The sequence below is a fragment of the Solea senegalensis genome, linkage group LG8, assembly GCF_019176455.1.
Source record: "Solea senegalensis isolate Sse05_10M linkage group LG8, IFAPA_SoseM_1, whole genome shotgun sequence".
NCBI classification, from domain to species: Eukaryota; Metazoa; Chordata; class Actinopteri; order Pleuronectiformes; family Soleidae; genus Solea; species Solea senegalensis.
Window position 1 is genome coordinate 8,142,111 of NC_058028.1, and position 19,680 is coordinate 8,161,790.

General features: G+C 40.8%; 2 protein-coding genes across 4 annotated transcripts; both read right to left on the reverse strand.

Moving 5' to 3' along the window:
- Positions 1–1,409: 1,409 nt before the first annotated feature.
- On the reverse strand, positions 1,410–11,332 carry zgc:162872 (BAR_ACAPs and ArfGap_ACAP domain-containing protein). The gene is made up of 22 exons (XM_044031948.1): positions 10,939–11,332; positions 10,802–10,859; positions 9,653–9,772; positions 9,487–9,540; positions 9,254–9,312; positions 8,904–9,087; positions 8,746–8,790; positions 8,555–8,650; positions 8,390–8,464; positions 7,219–7,322; positions 7,081–7,132; positions 6,723–6,823; positions 6,350–6,461; positions 5,927–6,120; positions 5,647–5,716; positions 5,357–5,451; positions 4,879–4,955; positions 4,654–4,805; positions 4,387–4,496; positions 4,187–4,297; positions 3,859–3,920; positions 1,410–3,774 (listed from the first exon to the last, which is right to left on the reverse strand). Exons 1-22 carry the CDS (start codon positions 10,989–10,991, stop codon positions 3,635–3,637), a joined length of 2,124 nt encoding a protein of 707 aa, XP_043887883.1. The 5' UTR covers positions 10,992–11,332; the 3' UTR covers positions 1,410–3,634.
- A 493-nt stretch (positions 11,333–11,825) lies between these two features.
- LOC122773340 (integrin-linked kinase-associated serine/threonine phosphatase) lies at positions 11,826–18,519 on the reverse strand. Of its 3 annotated transcripts, none has more exons than XM_044031949.1 (10): positions 18,231–18,519; positions 17,377–17,511; positions 17,095–17,212; positions 16,714–16,820; positions 16,535–16,628; positions 15,932–16,019; positions 15,672–15,802; positions 14,482–14,601; positions 12,864–12,945; positions 11,826–12,092 (listed from the first exon to the last, which is right to left on the reverse strand). In XM_044031949.1, the coding sequence occupies exons 1-10, from the start codon at positions 18,271–18,273 to the stop codon at positions 11,952–11,954; spliced, it is 1,059 nt and encodes a 352-aa protein (XP_043887884.1). In that variant the 5' UTR covers positions 18,274–18,519; the 3' UTR covers positions 11,826–11,951. The 3 variants fall into 3 exon arrangements, with proteins under 3 accessions (XP_043887884.1, XP_043887885.1, XP_043887886.1); XM_044031950.1 differs by having other exon boundaries at positions 17,354–17,511; XM_044031951.1 differs by lacking the exon at positions 18,231–18,519 and having other exon boundaries at positions 17,390–17,511.
- Between the last annotated feature and the right edge of the window lie 1,161 nt (positions 18,520–19,680).

The window sequence follows — 19,680 nt, forward strand, 5'->3', positions numbered from 1 at the left end:
TTGGCTGGATATTCTACCTGTTTAAAGCATTGGTGTCATGTTCCCTGATTATGTCTGCTCATCCCCAGTGACTGTCACTGAAAAGCAGCTATTTTGCTATGAAGGATAAGATTTTTATTATGTCTGAGTAAAGTAAAAGTACTCATTCTGTCAAGGCCCCATGGGAAGTTTGCTTTCTTATAAATCCATGTTCACAGGGTCATGAACCTCCTGACAGAGCCCCATCTGAAACCAATTGAACATATATATATATGTTCATCGTGTTTTAAATGGAACCAACTACACGAGATTGAATATGTTAATGTATAGACTTGCATACAGACTCACCAACATGAGTTAAAACTTTTTTTATTTAGCAGTAGCATCACATTAACATTACATTTGTAACAGTGAGTGAAATGTTTACATCTCATTTCAGTCAGAAATTCACCCTGAAGGAGAGGAAAAGGATCAGAACCATGATTCTGAAATGAGGCAGAGGAACCATATAGGATTAAACTCTCAGTGAAAACAGAGACTTAACAGCAGAGACCTGTGATTTCTGCTTCAGGGCTTATTTCGATTGGTTAATTCAATCCATTAAGACTCTGAAATGAGACACACGTCAGTCAGTGTGACGTCACATCCCTTTACATCCCTTTGTCACACAGTAAAACATCAAAGTTAATAAAACACAGTAGAACCGTATGTCATAAGGAACATCCTGAAGGCACCTCAAAACAAACCGAAATCCATACAGGTCTTTAAATGCACCATCAAGACTTCTGTAACATCAACTATCGCTATTTGAACGGAACAAAACAGAGTGGTCAATTCCTTAATCCACGCGCAGCTACAGAACACATGACGAAATGCTGCTCAGTCACTAGTTCCATTTGGCCTGATGGTTAACATTGGCTCATGTAAATGTGCCTTTGACCTATAGGGAGAGAGCATGACAATATTTGCACTGTTTGTTTATCTTTGCCTAGCAACAGTGTTCTCATGACACCGACGATGATGCGTTCAAAAACGTACACATTTTGAAGGCAGTTTCAATGTGAACATTTGGTAAGCACTGACTGTATTTTTAGCGTTTACATTTTGTTGTCAGTCATCAGTCATCATCTAACCGCTTTATCCTCCACCAGAGGGTCACGGGGGGTGCTGTGCCAATCTCAGCTACATCGGGCGATAGGCGGGGTACACCCTGGACAGTTCGCCAGTCCATCGCAGGGCCACACACAGATAGAGACAAACAACCATTCACTCTCACACTCACTCCTACGGTCAATTTAGAGTGTCCAATTTACCAATTTTTTATGTTTTTGGACTGTGGGAGGAAGCCGGAGTACCCGGAGAGAACCCACGCACACACGGGGAGAACATGCAAACTCCATGCAGAAAGGCCCTTGTTCCAACCGGGGCTCGAACCCGGGTCTTCTCGCTGCAAGGCGAGAGTGCTAACCACTACACCACCGTGTGGCCCACATTTTGTTGTTTATATCTGAAATTGCTTTGTCTTCGTAGATATTTATAGGACCCTGACTCCCTGAAAGAGATCTTGTATCTCAACGGGACCTTCCTGGCTAAATAAAGGAAAAGTAAAATAAAATAAAACAGCTGGCAGTGAGTTACAGCAGCAAGTGAAGGTCCATCATCTATGATCGGCAAGACCACGAGTCACTAATAAACTATACAAATTTATCTAAATATCAACGAATAAACATGCGCAACATCAAACCCTGTTTTACATCAAAATATATGTAACATTAGCATTAGCTTTAGCATTACAAGTAAGATCCAGTGAAATATTGGCAGTGATGCCACCTCTGTACACTCTCTAGTCATTAACCAGTAAAGTTTGAGACCCATTGTAATGATGACCTGCTGGTGGCGCTATATATGAACTCTCAGTCAATCCTGAGGGGGCAATAAAGTGTCCCAGCTGGTTGATGAGGAAGAGGAATGTTTAAACTTTGAACTACTTTACTTGGTATCTAACAACTTTAAAGACAGACATGCTTCAGTTAAACAACGTGTGACATGACCTTGACCTTTTCAACAATACTTTTCCATCTTCAGTTAAAATAAAGAAAAAATCTAAAGAGAGTTCAGGACATTGTAGCATTTTTGTGAATTTGTAAAAATAAAATAAAATAAATAAATAAAATAAAAGCTTCACTGAATTATTCTTGAATCAGATGACCTGAAAACATGAAGCCAAACAATAAGAGGAAAGTATGTCAAGTTAGAAACTGCAAGCATAAAAAAACCCTCTATAAATCCCACTTTTGTTAGTGTGTGGCATTAATAAAAATTTAATAAATGCTGAGTACATGTACATGTCCTTTCAACCATAAAGAAGAGACATGTGACTCTGAGAGAAATTGTTGGAAGAGCAGTGAATCCACCATCACTGACTGCATCAACCAAACACAATCATCACCAACACTGCGTTCACTGCTACAGAAGAAGAAGAGGTTGTGTTTAGGGTGAAGACTCCCTCAGATGAATGAGGAGGACTAAGAGGACACAAGTGTCTCCAGTAGGACACAATCAAGTAAAAACGTCCACATCAAGTTAAACACATTTTAGTGCAAATGCTTTGAGTTTGCATCGACACTATTGTTTTCCATTAAAACATTTTTTATGAAATGTAACTTGACACCTGTCTAAACAGGTGCATAAGTAACAAGGATGAGGTGTTTCACACTAGCAAGTTAATCAATTAACCATTAATCATGACTTCCATAAACAAATGGACCAATTAAGCAATTAAATTACATATAAAAGCTAAAAGCACTAAAATATTTGTCACCATTAAGAGAAAAGATGAAGGACTTTTTGATGTCTTATGACCTCTTATGACCTTATGACCTGAAAGCTGCTGTCAATGATGTTGGATGAACAGGTTGGGTGAGGGGGCGGGGCATGTATTCATCAACAAATGTCTTAACTTCATCATCAGAGTGAAGTAAATAAGATACTGTAAAAGTGTCTCTTTGTTTTTCTTCTTCTTGGGGTTTAACATCAGTTAGCATCTGTAACGTTGCATCCCTGCCTTCTTCTCTTGTCCTTTGCTTCGTCTACTTCTTACAAAATATTACCTCTGAATCCTTGCCTGGAAAAGTTTCTCCGAGACTTTTTACCTTTTTGAAGGACATTTTTTGGGGGAGGTTTCCAAAAGTAAATATTTAGTTAGTGGTTTTCTTAATTTTTAAAAAGAATCATTAATATTAATTAATATTCACAGCTTGAAGATTAAGCTAAAATGTTTAAATTAAAACACATTTTCAGACATTTAAAAAAAAATCAAATCATTATTGTCAGACTGACTATTAATGATTAGTCGGTTTCAGTCATCTTCAGCACTGTAACATTTTGTCCAGTCACAGTAACTGTATGTTAAATATAAATGTATGGAATTATTTCATCAATTTTCCTCTAAAAGGAAACACAATTTACAAAATCGCCACATTTTTCTATTGAAGAAAGACCTGAAAAAAGTTATTTAGACTGTTAACTTGTCTGTCATTAGACAGTAAAATCTTGAAATGTAATGTGTCTGAGGTTTCAGTGAGTCTACCGTGCGTGAGGAGATCCGCTGTCAAATGACAAATGTCTTACATCTTTCCAACACTGCTGTCCCTGTTCAATATTTATCCCGCTCCTTGTCCTCGCCAAGCTCGCTGTCTCCTCCACGAATGAGCTGCCGTCTGCTGAGTTTCTCTGGGTCGTGAGAGGCCATATCACTGAAGTCGCGGAAGATGTCCTGAAAAGTCTGGTCATCTCCTGAGAAATGACGTCACATGTACAATCAGCTCACTGCCATTTTACAGACAGCAACAGGTTAGAGGTCGAACAAAGTCTACTGACCCATGGCTCCAAAGATGCCCTCTGAATCTCTCATCTCTTCATTCATCCGGGCCATCCTCAGCCTGAGACCACACACAAAACAGATTATTTATCTTTATTATTAGACCCAGTTTTTTTTATTTGTTTTCAAACTATTTGACCAAAAACAGCTGCTGGATCTCAGTTTGTCCTGAGGGTGGCGTCAAGTTGTGACCTACACTTAAGAAGATTCTAGACTTTCAACATGCATGGTGAGGGTCACATGACTACACATTTTTCAAGGGAAAGGGAAAAACATAGAGCAGACATACAGAGTGTAACTGCAAAAAGATAATAAGCTGTGGCTCACAGTGTGACAATGTCAGCGTTAGCGGCTTCCACGGCGATGGCCAGTGGATCCTGTCCTGTCTCGTCCACAGCGTACTGATTAGCTCCTCTCTTCAGCAGCAGACACACCTGTCTACAGCCGCCAATGAAGAAGCTCTGTTTTGGCTTTATTTAAACAAATCAGTGTTGAACTACATGTGTGAATCCTATAGGTGTGATTACCCAGTGTGTCCAGCAGTGGCAGCTGCGTGCAGTGCTCCCTGTCCTCTCAGGTCTCGGTAGTTGATGTTTGCTCCGTTCTGCAGCAGGAACTCGCAGGCCAACAGTGACCCCTGTAGGGCACATGGAGAATCACGAACACTGAAAAAGGATCATTTGAACAAAGTCAATGATCAAATCTTATCTCTGATATGAGGCGTAGGTCAAATGAAGACGTAAACCTGCTTCCAGAAGAGTATATATACTTTACTTTATGGGAAACCTTCTTACCCCAACAGCAGCTCCAATCAGTGCTGTGCGTCCCTCCTCCTCAGGGACACAGCCACTGACCTCTGCTCCTTCAGCCAATGCCTTTGCCATGGCAACTAGGTCGCCAGCCAAAGCTGCCTGGTAAAGATGCCCAGGGTTGACCTTAGGACACTCTGAAGCAGACACATATTTTACATATTCTGCAGTTACAAGTGAATTTGTGTCACTTAAGACTGGTAGACTTACGAGCTGCATCAGAACCACTGCTCTGCACAAATCTCTTCTCCACATACTTCTCTTTGATCCACATCTCTTTCTCTGGTCTGAGGAAAAATCAGGGGCAGCAGGTCAACAAAAAGCTTCACATCAGAATTCGCTTCATTCTGTGTCTCAGTATAGGCAAAAGTAAACTAGCAAGTCCCTTGTCACCATCGGCTAAAAATGTTGATTTTCTCTATTGATTTTTGTAAGATTTACGAAGTAACACAACATATTTCTTGTTGAAAGAGCCCGTCAATAGTGAAATAAATGTATCATATTCTTCACATATTTTTCATGATATTACAGACTTCGACTCACTTAGATCTTGTATATTGAGACTGTGGTTATGTGGCTATGTTTTTTTTTCCTTGTGTCCCCACTGATAACAAGCCTCCATGTCTCAGGCTGGTTTTGGGACATGTTGCACAAGACTGTGCAGTGTAGTGCAGATGAGTGACTTTACCGTGGGCTGTCAGCTGTGGGTTTAACTCTTCCTTCCTCTGAACACCGCGCCTCATAGATTCCATTCATGATATCATTTCCCAGAATGCACAGTAGCTGCAGAAAGAGTTGTTCCATATCATGTGACAAGAGTGACAAAAATGTATAAAGCTGTGGCTCAATTTGGGGTTTGCCGCCTTCGGAGGAAGCAGTCTATGTGTCTGACGAAGGCAGGTGTTGTTTATCAGCCATGGGTCTCAGCTCACAAAACATTAGTATCTAACTGAAAATGTAATTCTTTATAAAAGCTACCTTCAGCTGTTCAGCCTCCCATGAGTCCAGAGTGAGAGATCGCACCTTTGACAGGTGAACACCCAGGCTCCTACAAACACAAACACAGTTTTCAAAATAAAAGTCTTAGTTTCTGTTTGTCCACAGTAAAATGCCTCCCCGCAGTTTTCAGAATAAAACAGGAGCAGCAGTGTTAACCTAAAGTCCCAGCTTTTGAGACTGTAACCATAGCAATGGTGTTAAAGCTAACATATAAGGGTGCAGCAGCACAATAAAAAGACACATGTCCTGCTGTGGTTACCTGTGTATGCCAGAGCACTCAATGCACATGGTGACTCCCAGGTTGATGGAGGCCCAGCGAGGTTCCTCCTCCCCACAATCGCAGCACCGCTGGTTCCCGGGGCCACTCAGAGCAACACCCAGGGCAGCTGGCCTCTGAGTTGGGGGCACCGGTGGGTTTTCCTCTCCACACAGTAGAGAGGGGGGTTCTTTTGGCTGCAGATGGGTAAAGAAGATACAATTACCAGGAAGACAGTGTTAACAGATGTTTCACTTTATTACAACTCTGTTCTATCTGCTAAAATGAAGGCAGTGGGGTTTATGACCTTTATTACAACCAGCCACCAGGAGGCAATCCACATGTTTGGAGGAGGAGAGGAGATCTTTTTTTTAACAGTCATTGAAACAGACAAAATAACAGAAATAAAATAAGACAGACACCCACTTGTGTGAGGGGTGTGCCTCCTCTCTCTCTGTAGGCAAGGTCAATGCTGCCCTGCAGAGCGCTGAGCCACGCCTGCTTAAGCTGCTCCGAGTCGGCCTGCAGAGCACAGCTCCTGACACAAACAAGGAAACACCACATGTGTGAAAATTAACTTCAACCACAAACACACACATATTGGATTTTGACAGAATTAATCCAGGTTTACTCCATTTTAACTAGGTTTAAAACAGGATAAAACAGAGTTGACTGGATTCAAATCAGGTTGAAAAAGTAAATTGGGATTCAACAGGTTTAAACAGGTTTAACTAGCTTTAACCTGGCTCTGAGCATAAAAGTGTGCGTATGTGTGAGTGTGAGAGCGAGAGAATCTCACTTCTGGACTGAAAGCAGCTCAAAGCAGAATCGTCGGTCGGTGTGCTCCAGGGATTTGACAGCACATAGTCTGAGATCCTCAAACAGAACCATGGTGTCATCCTGCAGCAAAAAACAGTCTCCTGTTTATTTATCTATTTACAACATAAATAACAACATACAGCTGCTGAAATATTGTTGACATTCTGTGTCTCTGTATGCTGCTGAACATCTTCAAGGTGTACGTCATTTCCCTCCCAACAGATTTTGTAATCTCTGGTTTTATGGCTAAATTGTTAGTCAATAAACAATAATTCATTGTAGTGATTCTGTAACAATACAAAACTGATACTGCTCAATAAGTTCATATTCAGTCTTACCTTGTGTGATTTTCTGTAAATAAGCTGATTGTCTCTGATTGTAAACCAACATCTGAAACAAAAATACATATTGATCAACATAGTAATGATTTTATTTTATTATTTTGTGGTCCTTTATCTGTATAATACACTGCGTACCTCTTCCAGGTTTTAGATTTCCTCCTGCAACGTTTGAACAGGTAACCTTGGATGATGTCATCACTTCCCGGACACGGGCTGACCATCTGCTCACCTGAAGCATCCTGACATATACAAACGGGATATCCCGGGTTATCCACGAGACAAATGGCAAGATAGACTTTATAGAATTCTGACTAGGGCTGAACGATATATCGTTATCGTATCGATATCTAGATATGAACATTCAAGATATTCATATCGAAAAAGCAACGATATAAACAAAATAGATTTTCCCCCGCGCTCGCCCTGCATGTACAGCTCTGGCAGTCACAATAAACTTCATTTTTACGATTGCCCTTGAATGCACCACTACGGCCAGCCAACCACAAACCTTATTTTATGCTTGCTGTGGAACGACAGCTGAAGCCAACCAATGACAAACATAGGAGGGCGGGAGGGAGACGGGGACTGAGACACGCACATACACACACACATACACACACACACACGACATACACAGCGGGAAAGAAAAGTGACAGAAGATAATGCGGCCGGTGGCGATTTTGTGCCAAAACATAAATCATCCTCCATTATTTGGAGGTATTTTGGATTTTAAAAAGGATGTCAACCCGAGTGAGGTGTTGTGCAGGTCGTGCTTGGCGAAAATTGCAACGAACCAAGGTAGCACAACAAACATGTTTCACCACCTGAAACAACACCATCGCGTGCTGCACGAAGAGTGTATTACAATGAGAGAAACACCGGGGACTTCTCAGGTATCCCAAAAGAAGCCCAAGTTAAGTGTGTTTACTGATGCGTTCAGTAGTGTTACACCATATGAGTCGACGTCCACCAGACATAAAGGCGTTACAGACGCTATAACATGCCACATTGCAAAAGACATGGTACCCGTGTACACAGTCTCACAGTGAGTTCTCATCAATAAAACACTTTCCATGTGGAAAGTTTCCACAGTCTTTTGTATTATGATGTTTTTATTTTTCTGAAAAATGCTTGCTTTTCACCGAACCCGTAGTCATATCGTATCATATCGATATCGAGATATCTGGCATGAATATCGAGATATGAAATTTTGTCCATATCGTTCAGCCCTAATTCTGACCCAAGGATTGTGCTACAATTAAAAGGTACAGTACTTCTAAAAGAATGATAATAAATAGCCCCTCACTCTCTGCTGCACCAGTAGGTGTTTGTTCTCCAGGTCTTTTCTTTTTGACACACAGTCGGCTGACAGCTGGGAGAGCTGAGGACAAGACACATCCATGAGACGATATAAGACAATGTGTATTCTAATTAAGTGAAGGAAAGGCAGAGTGATCTTAAGGGTCAAGACCTGTGCTGCCATGGTCTTCATGGTGGGCTCCATGTCTCTAAGCAGGTCAAAGCCTTGATGGAAGAAGGTGAACTGAGCGTGGACAAAGGAGAAGACCTGACACACACACAGACACACAAATAAACTGATGTTACATTAGCTAATATTTGAATTTGAATACAGCTTTTAAAAAAAACAGCAGATGAACTCACGGAGTTTAAGATATCTGCCCTCTGCTGAATCTTGAAGCTGTTCAGCTAAAGAAAAAGAAACAGCAAGGAGGCCTTCAGTAAACAAAATGTCTGACACAGACGTCCAAGGAATGTTGACATTAGGACGTCACAACATCAGATCTCTATGCTTAGTGTACCTGCAGACAGTAGTCCAAGGCGAAGTGTTGGTAGCATTTCTGTGTGGCCAGCAGCAGGTGACTTGCCCTCTCTGCTTCACTGGCTTTGTGGCGTGACACCTGAGCGTTTTTTAGAGCTGCCGTCTCCAGATCCTCACCGATCCGAACAAACTCTCTCCTGGTCTCTGCCAGCTGAGGGAGAAACCTGAGAACCAGAAAGACCTTCATCATTGTCGTCGTTACCATCCGTGTCAGCCAGGAGACTGCACATGGTGACTCTTAGGTCGATGGAGGGCCAAGGAGAAATCAAAAAATCTGAACGACCATCTTAAGCCAGACCTTTAGTAAATGAATGTGAGTGTTGGACTTACTGTGTACAGAGGTTGTTCAGCTGTTGACTAATGGCTCTCTGTGTCTGATCAAACAACATCTGAGGACAAGACACAACATACACTATTTAACTTTAAAATGTAATTTTAAACATAGCAGTTGAAATCTGATAAATGTAAACAAGTCACTACATAAACCCCAGTAATGTGTGTGTGTGTGTGTGTGCGTGTGCGTGTGCATGTGCGTGTGCGTGTGTGTGTGTATGTGTACTCACAGTGTGAAAGCTGACCATCTCCTGCAGGCCCTGGTTAAACTGGTTCAGACAATTCTGGAGGAAGAAGGAAACAGGAAGTAGGTGTGAAACATTTCACAGGAAAACATGAAAACAATGAGCTGAACATCTGTTCTCTTGTTAGCATTAGCATCATGTAGCTCCATACAGTGACAACTCCATTTGTCTCCTGGTACGTGGAGAGGTCGGCCAGGCTGCTCAGAAACAGCTGATTGGTTGAACTGTACACCTGTCCCGCCTCCACCATCCTACCACACAGCTTCATCACCTGATGGGTGGAAGACACACATTATCAACCAATCAAAAGCCTTCACACAAGAATACAGTAGTACCGTAGTGTAGTAGTAGTAACACTAGTGATGTTCAGTTTAAGAGCAGTAGTGACAGTTACAGCAGAAACAAAAACAGTACAGTTATATTTATAATAGTAGTAACATTTTGAAATCATCATGGTATTTATAGAAATAGTTAGTACTAGTGATTAGGGGTGGGTCAAAATATCGATTTGGTAATATATTGTTGTCCTTCCTCATGCAATACAAGAATCGATTCGCCTGTGCAAATATCGATATTTTAATTAACAAATTTCACTTGCCAGGCGTTACTACTTCATGTCTCCTTGTGGCACTGCTGCTCAAAGAAATAAAGTAAAGGAAACTTGGGCAAAGTAAACTGGCCAAAGATGAGGTAGTTTACAGTGGGATAATGGTGGAGAAAGCTACATTAAGAGATCCATGTTCAATATATAGACTTAATGCACTTTCTGTTTCACTTGTGATGTTTCGCTATATATTGATATAATATAATATATTGAGTGTCACAGAATCGTTGTATTGTGATATTGTTGTTATCGTGGAGCATGTATCACACATTGTATCGTGAGATACCCTGTAATTCCCATCCCTACTACTGGCAATGTCACAGAATTGAGTATTAGCAGTAGTAACTTAGTGATAATAGAGTATTACAAATAATTGCAGTAATAGTACTAAATGGAAACTACAGTAGTAGCAGCAGCAGTCACAATAATAACATCAGTTACAATAGCAACAGCATCAACCGTAGTGGTAAGAGTACAACAATAAAAGTAGCAAAAGCACAATTACTAGTAGTAGCAGGAGCAGCAGTAACAGTAACAACAATGGCAGTATTAGTACTAATTGTAGTAACTACAGTGAAAATAATATTGAAAAATGAGGTTGTACCAATAACAATAGAAAAAGCAGTGGTAGTAATAGTCGTGAGGTAGTAGCAGTGAGTGTATCAACAGTAGCAAGAGCAGCTGTAGTTGCAGTACCTTGTCCAGGTGTGACTCCAGCAGTGAAACCTCCTTCTCAAACTGATCCAGGTTCAGTCTGAATAAAACAATCAGCCACAATTAGGACGACTGCACATGCGCAGTTTCAGATAGCGCGTGTGTGTGTGTGTGTTTACCTGAACTCCGGTGAATCTTTGACACACTCCTCAAAGCCCAACAGTGAGTCCATGTTAGCTGCCTGCGCTGCAGTTGAAAAAAACTTTTAAGACTGCGTCATTCTTTAGCTCGTTAGCTTGTTCGCGCTGCAGCAACGACAGTAACGGGTGTCTTATTTGTTCGTCTCCGGTGACTCGTCTCGCTCATATTTTCAAACTCTCTGCTAACCGGAAGACCGGGAGAACAATTAGGTGTCATGCACGCGCTACAGCGCACTATGCACATTGGCGTAATTTGAACAAACATACGGTTAAAACGCAGTTTGTAGTGGTTCAGGGTGACAGCTGTCCCACTCCCAGCATCCTCCTGTTGATGTGGTCGTTGCTAACCGACCGCTAAGTTCCGCCAAAGATCCGGTTGGATCACGTCCAGACAGCTGGGAAACAGCGACACATAGCGGGTGGGGGTGGGACTACAGCCACACACACCATAGTTTAATGTTGATTCACCAACTTTTTATCCACTTTTTTAAAATATAGATTTATCTAAATGATCAATATCGGTCACCATGCAGTAGCAGTCACACATGGACATGAGAAATCCACACAGGAAAATGTTTACAATTAGTGACTCTCACAGTATCAGAGTATATACAAAACTGCAGCTAAGAACCTGATTATAAAGTTACTGTTTTTATATTCCCCTCAGTATCACAGTGAAGTAGTTGCAGTTATCTGTATTGTATATTGTTTATTAGTTTATTTATCAAAGAAAAACAAAGGATTTCTTGCTGAGGGTAATTCCTGTTCCTTGTTAGACTTTCCAATTAAGTTCATTATTCATCCATCACTCAATGGACAGAGAGAAACACAAATACTCTGATCAATAAACCACCAGTAAAGAAAAATGTTTTTATTGGAAAATAAACAAAACAAATTAAGACTGTCAGATCAATTGTTACTGTGTGTGTGTGTGTGTCAGGGTCCACCATGCACATGTATGTTGCATTCATGATGATGAATGATGGATGTATTTAGCAGCCAATAGAAACCAGGATGACAGTGACATTGTCAGCACAACCTCGTCTCACTGCCTCACTGGCGAGCTGTTGGCAGGCAGCTTCAAACCGCACCTCCTCCTCCGTCAGGCCCGACTTTGGCTCTACACTGCCCTCCTGCAGGGGTAGAGGAGACGATAGGAGGGTTAGGACTAAGTACACCTTGGCGGTAATGACAAAAACATCAAACATTTTTTGAAAATATAAATTCATAACAAACTAACATTAAGTTCTATTGAATTATAAGAAATAGTTTTTTTCCCTGTTATTTACAGTGGCCCTGAGAGGTCAGGGCACTGCAAATATCACAACACAACACCTTAAGAAAAACACGCTGCAAACCCCACAACACAACATATTACGAAACGCTATTTTGAAAACCGGATGTCCTAATCCTGCCAGTCCACTCGTACGGGATCGTTTCAATGCATTTACCATGGCTTGACCACAGTTGTTTACTGTAGAGATCCCCCTGCCTGCAGGTGTGGAGACAGATGTGCATCACTTTCAAGTGTCCCCTGAAAACACTTCCGTTGTGTTGTGATATTTGCAGCGTGTTTTTCTTTATGTGTTTTGATATTTGCAGCGCCCTGACCTCTCAGGGCCACTGTAGTTATTTCTCCCGGTGTAGTGACAGACATTTATTACAGAGATTGTGACAATTCAGCAAAGTGAAAATAAACATGTTTATTTTGAGTGTATGTTAAAATTTGACTGATTAATGATTCAAAGGTATTACTTTTGACTGTCGGAAAACAAAAGATTCAGAAGGACAAAACTCAAAAAATCCATTAAAAAATTACCAGAAACTAATTCAATGTCCACTAAAAAACTCTTGTGAAATACAAAAAACTAAAGTGAGAAACTATGAGCATAGAAGTTTCCCACCTCCATGATGTTGAGGACAAATTTAACAGCTTCATCAGCAGAAAAGACTTTAAACAAACCATCACAGGCCAGAATGATGAACCTAAGGAGAGAAGACACATGAACATTACACACATTCATCAGAGACAGTTACAAGAGGCTGCAGCTTTTTATCCAAGGGATGTCAGTCTATGTAACTATGAGTCCTCAGTAGGGCTGAAACTTAATCAATAACTTTTTGGTTCATAAAATGTGTAATTAATATAAGTAATTCCCAAGCCTCAAAAATAATGATGTTCACAAACAAACTGTCAGAGAGCAGCAAAGAAACCAGAACATATTTACATTTAAGAAGCTAAAATCACAGCAACACTTTAGAAACTGACTGATTATCCAAATAGGTGCTTGATCAAATAAATCTGTAGAAACACATTCCAAACCAAAAGAGAACTTGACAAAACAATCCCAGAGAGACCAGATCCGACATGTGTCAAAGTCATCAGAAAAAAAAAGAAAAAAAAATCAGTACTGAACAGTGTTGGGAACGTTAATTTCAAAAAAGTAATTAGTTATAGATACTCACTACTTGTTTCAAAAAGTAACTGAGTTAGTAACTGAATTACTCTATAATAAAAGTAACTCGTTACCAGGGAAAGTAACTATTTGCGTTACTGTTGACTAAAGTCAAATATATAAAGAATTTGGATTTTTTTGTGTAGTTTTTACGAGTCAGTTGAAATGAGTAGAACATATTTATTGCACGTTGACAGACAGCAAGATGTTTATCCTGAACTTCAAGTATTATCTTTGTAAGAAAAGTAAACAGTTACACCAAATAAAGTGCATTTAACTCTAGCAAATTAAATCAAACTCTCTCAACCTGAGACAACAAATGTAAACTTTTAATCAACAAAAAGTGTGTTTAGCTCTGTAGTCTTATTCTTAATTAAATAAATCAAACTCTCAATAATCAGTGTTTTTGGCAACTAACTTTGTAGATGTGTGTGCCATTGTGAGATGCTTCATTAAATTAGAATTGCTTACAACGGAGTTTTTGCTTCGGGACATAATGTACACATTTCATATACGTTCTTGCCTTTGATCACAATGAACTTGAAGAAGTGATTTTATCGCCACAAACAATGAAAATGCCAACTTTACATCGGAGTCCTGACTTGCCATCTCTGCTGCTTCATCGATTCTCTGTTTAGCTGTTGTGTGTGTGTGTGTGTGGCGCGTATGCTGGAATGCGTGAAACGTGACTCTGCCTTGGTCAATCATAATCGCTTACCTCGTTATTAACCCGCCTCCTCACTAGCTGTGAGCCAGGGGTGCGTTGGGATTACACAGTTTATTCAATCAATGCATAGTAACGCACCGCACTTTACGTCCAGTAACGTTAACGGCGCTGTAACGACGGGAAAAGTAATTAGTTAGATTACCCCGTTACTGAAAAAATAACGCTGATACCTAACGCCGTTCTTTTAAACGGCGTTATTCCAAACACTGGTACTGAAGCAGGATTTAGTCAACCAAGTAAGAAGTCGCCATGGAAAGGAACAGCAGTGATTCTGTGGTCGACTGAGTGATGGAAGGGAATAAAGATGAGCGAGTTGTTTGAAAAAGATTTAGTTCTTGCCTGTCATTGGCTGTGAGCTGACACCTCCTCAAGTCGGGCGTAGAAACGACGCCACAGCGTTTATACTGACCATCTCCGATAGAGCGGGAGACCTCGAGGACTCCCAGCACCCTGCCATCTCTGCAAAACATGCACAACAGTTAAATGTTTCCTCACTTCATCTTTGAGATTCATTAATCACCTAATTCTTCGTTGTCTGTAATGTTAAACTGTCGATCCTTTTTCAATGCTTAGCCCCATCCTCCCAAAAATCACAGTCGGGTCTGATTAGTCAGCTGGAACGCTCTGTTGTGAATGAGCAACTGTTTAAGAGTGTTTCTGAAATGGCACCCACGATAGGATTAATAGGATTTTCATTACTTTGCCATTTTCAGTAATAAGTTTTGTTGTGGTGGTTGTAAACTAGAGCTGTAGGAACAAATATCAGAGTCAAATATAATTTGAATATTAAAAAAATCAATGATAATCAAATGCTGCAATTACTAATTAAATATGTATATTTTTTAATACATGTGTTGAAACGTGGCGACTGAAGCCCAGCCCTCTTTCTTCTGCCTCTTTCTGTGTGAAAAACCAAATGCTTTGGTCACGTACGACCCTCGCAGAACAGTAAAGCTTTCTGAATTACAGCAATCTCACATTAGGTCAGAAATGGTTGACGGCGATAAAACACCCACGGAGATCACCACTTTTTAAGTCAGAGCAGGCAAGAATTGCATGAACAAACTGGTTACGCTTCATTTGCAAAGACATGAGACCAATTAATATTGCAAGGGTCCAAAGACTTCATCCAAGAGACATTCTCTCTTAGCCGTGTGACCATCGGCGACAGATTTGCCACGGAGGCATATGTAACAGTCACTGCACATTTCATAAAAGAAGGAATGAGAGAATTCTTAAAATGGCCGAAGCGCAGATAAGCCACACGGCCGAAAACGAGACATACTCGTGAGAGTAGTAGTGAGTTAGTGCTCTCCATCACCACGGACAGCGTGGCTAATTACTGTATATTAACGCCATGGCGAGACACCTGCAGTCCACCAATGCATGACGCATGACAACGTATGACAACTACTTATTAAGTTAAAATGTATTCAAATGTTAATTAAAAATTATATTTGAATATTAAAAGTAATAAGGAATGAGATTATAGAGGAAAATTGGGGTTCAGTGTATATAAGGTAATGTACCTAACAGTGCCTCCCGCTCTCTGGATCCTCATCCTCTCTTCGTACATGGTCGGATTGTGTTCTTTACTAAGAGCCAGAGTCACCGACCTCCTCCGTCCGTCTGCTGCCGCCTCCATCCGACACAACACGGCCTAGAGACAGACACCGAGAGACGATACTGCCACTGCCTGGTGACTTTCACCACAAGAAACATAGAAACAGAATGTGATGCAGCCATGGTCACATGGTCATTATGTGTAAAATTCTCATCAACAATTTACCCTGCTGTCTCCCAGATTGGCCACATACACCATGTCATCCACCACCAGCACACAGGTGGCAGTGGAGCCATCCTTCCACGCTGGTTTCCTGTTTACAACATATAGACAACAAACATGAGAGTTATAATAAACAACCTAAACCTCTATGTAAATCTCTAACATCTGTTTCCAGGAAGTGTCCAAGCTTTTCAGGCTGTAGGCCATTTATATTTAGCATAAGTTTTTTTTATATAGTAAAGCTGTACAGATTAAATGGATATTTCAGGATTTTTAATGTGTGGATGTATGAGGTACATTCTCAGTACTACATCCAGGTGACTGTGCTGTATGTGCCCTCTTTATTATGTGGGTTAGACAGACTTTTCTAACAGGAAACTGAATTTTGTAAACTTATCACTTTACCAAAATCCCTTTAAAGCAGCTGATGTCAATGGCATTGTCATACAGAAGGAAACCTAAAAACAGCAACATTCTCCGTGGAATTCTGTTGTTATAATTACTTTTATTTCTACATGGACTGATGGATGTTGACTTATGATATAACATCGGATAATACATAAAGCAGATGCTGTGTTGTTGTCTGCACTCTCTCTGTGGTCTTACTGGCTAGATGCTTTCTTCAGAAAGTCTTCGTCCGTCTGTTTGAAAGTATCCAGGATACATTTCTTTATCAGTTTGTCCACATTCTCAGAATCTCCTGAAAGAGACGATGCATTTTAACCATTAAGGAAAAGACACAACAGGCAGATGGTCTCTGAGGCTCCCACTGTCCCTGAACTCACCGCTTGGGAACTTCTTGGCCAGATTGTGATGAAGATGCTCAGCAGCAAACTGAGAGGCTCGAGCTCCACCATGACCATCAAACACTGCAAAGTACGAAACATGAGACCTGCAAAACATGACGAGACATCTCAGAGAGACAGTGAAAATTCTCCACACTTATATTATCTATATATCTAGATATCTTTCTGACTTAACAATGAGGACATGCCCATGAGTGAGGATTCAAATATACATTTAGGTTTAAATTCTTCAGGATTCAACTTTGAAATGCAAACTAATAACTTTAGGATTAAACCTTGGAACATGGTTTAGGGTCCTGATTAAAACCCAGAACATGAATTAAAGCTATAAATATCTACAAAGTTTTTGGGACATCTTACACATTTCCTGGAAGAGCTGACAGACAGCTGCTCATGTCTGGCAGCAGAACGTGGGCATCCTGCATCTCATCCCGCTCACCGCGCCTTGCCGCTACATAGCCTTTCAATACAGGAAGGCCTGAATCACAACAACAACACACACACACACACACACGCATGCACGCACACACACGCGCGCACACACACACACATACTGTAAGCCTGTCATATTTCCACTCAAAGTCTGACAGCTGTGATTAAATAAATTAGGCAAACAAACATTGCAGTGGAACATCTGAAAACCTTCACTACAAACTTTCTTGATCTGCCCTTGCTCCTCTGTTTTGTTTACAACTTCTCGTTTTCTTTTCAAACTTCTCTCTTCTTCTTGGTCTTCCGTGGTATGTGCTCTTGACGTGACTGGTGAACTGGCTGGACCTGAGGAATAAACAAATCAAAACAAAACAAGCGAGAAAGAACAAGGAACAAGATCAGGGATGTCCGTCGTGTCTTCAGGAAAGAATGGAAGAATAGATGAATTCCGATGATGAGCTTTAACAGCGTGTCGATACTAGCTACAGTGACACTGGGTTTAAGTAAATCTTCTTTTGAGCAGTGACAGACACACATTTGTAAACATTTGGTTGAAGTATCATACAAACCACAAGAGAAACCACTCAGGCCTGTAGTGTAAGTCTCATGCAATTCAACTGTGCAATCATCCAGTGACAAAGCACCTTTTCCCACAAACTCTCTCTACCTGTCTATAGTGAAATGTATATATCTCAATACTCAATTATCAAATGTCTTCTTACCTATTTATATGTGTGTCACACATCTATTTCTGGCGCTGTAATATATGATGGTTCCCGGTGAGGGATTCATCTTTATCACACGGAGTCATATTCAGGCTCCAATTACTTTACGTATTATGCCTAAATACTCACGGAATTAACTATTCTGACTGAAACCCAGAGCCAGAGTTACTTTCCTTCTCTAGTACCTGATTATTACGTACTGTTTAAATAGAATAACCACGGTGAGTGTATAATAACGACGGTAATAACAATAATAATAATAATAACAACAATCAATTGCTTAGTTATGACCCATTAACAGTAAGTGTCATTTATCCAGAGCCAGTAATCTGCACTCACCGCCGGTCTGTGTGGGTTCTGGCAAGTCGTCAAACAGGTCCATTCTTTCAGCTGAGGAGCTAGCTCAACAAGCTAACTACCAGGTACACCGGTGCCCCGTCCACTCAGTGTCGCTTTGTAAGCCGACTGAGCCCGGTGCGTTACCGAGATAAAGCTCAGAAATCCTCCCTTAAACGGGTTGAACTGTTCTGAGAGTTGTCCTGTAAAAGAACCTTGAATTTATTACACTAAAGAGACATCCTCGACAACCCGGGGGAGAGGGTTTGTGTCACGCTAGCAACATTTTCCACAGTCATTTCCGTTGTGCGCCTTCAAAATAAAAGCCGCAACGACTTTACAAACATTTGACTTTCAGAAGGCTGCAGAGCTTGACTAGAACTCGGGGAAAGCGTGGATTCAAGGTCTTAATATTAAAGTCTTAATATTATGAGAAGAAAGTCGTCATCTTTCGAGAATAAAGTAGGAAAAGGAGTAGGAAACTGAAGTTTGAGATGCTTTGTAATCCACTCACTCCCGTACACCATTGTCCATAAAGATTGAATAGAATAGAATAGAATAGAATAGAATAGAATGACTAAAAGTGAGTTAAATTGCATAAATTTCTCTTATGACTTTGGCATGGGAGAGTGAGCAGTTCACAAACTTCAATTTACAGCGAGATAATGGGGCCAATATTTTCTTCAAATATTGACTTATGTTGACATGGATTTTATTTGTATGATTCATCAAGTCAGTGGTTCTCAAATTAAATATTACTTAAGTTAATAATATTTACTTAATATTATTAAAAAAGTGACCAAAGTCTTCTACCAAAGTCATTTTCTGGTTTTCACAATGATGATTTATTGCATTCTCTTACAAGGGATTAAACATAATACATTCAGATTACTTATATATATACTATATTGCACACCTTGTGCTCGAACCCTAAAACATATATTAAAAACTGAATGCTCATTAGTCTTTTCATCCTTTCCTTCCCTCCTTGCTTCCTTTCCTTGGCCTCTTATTGGTTGTGCAGGTGCTCTGCTCCTATTGGTTGGTGTCTGTATAATGGGAGAGGCTGCGTGAGGTCAGTGTGGTTGAAAACCGTGGAAGCCCCACGGGCGCTATATGATATAATGCACTTTGCAATGTGTGAACGTGATTGATTGAACAGCTGCAGATATTGATTATAAATAATCTATCAGCTGTAAGACATGCGGCTGTCTCTGCTCTGCGTGTGGATCAGCTGGATCTTTGCTCTTTACACAGCAGCTCAGCACCGTCCTCTGCGGGCGGAGGGAGCCGTGCAGACCGGCCACAACGGGCACAGGAGCCGCAGCTCCGGCAGACAGACCCCGACCCCGCCACCGCCTCCTCCTCCGCCACCGCAGCTGGATGAGAGGGGAGCAGGGGAGAAGGTCCGAGGAGGCCAAAGGAGAGCAGCTCTGAGCGGGTGAGCAGCTAA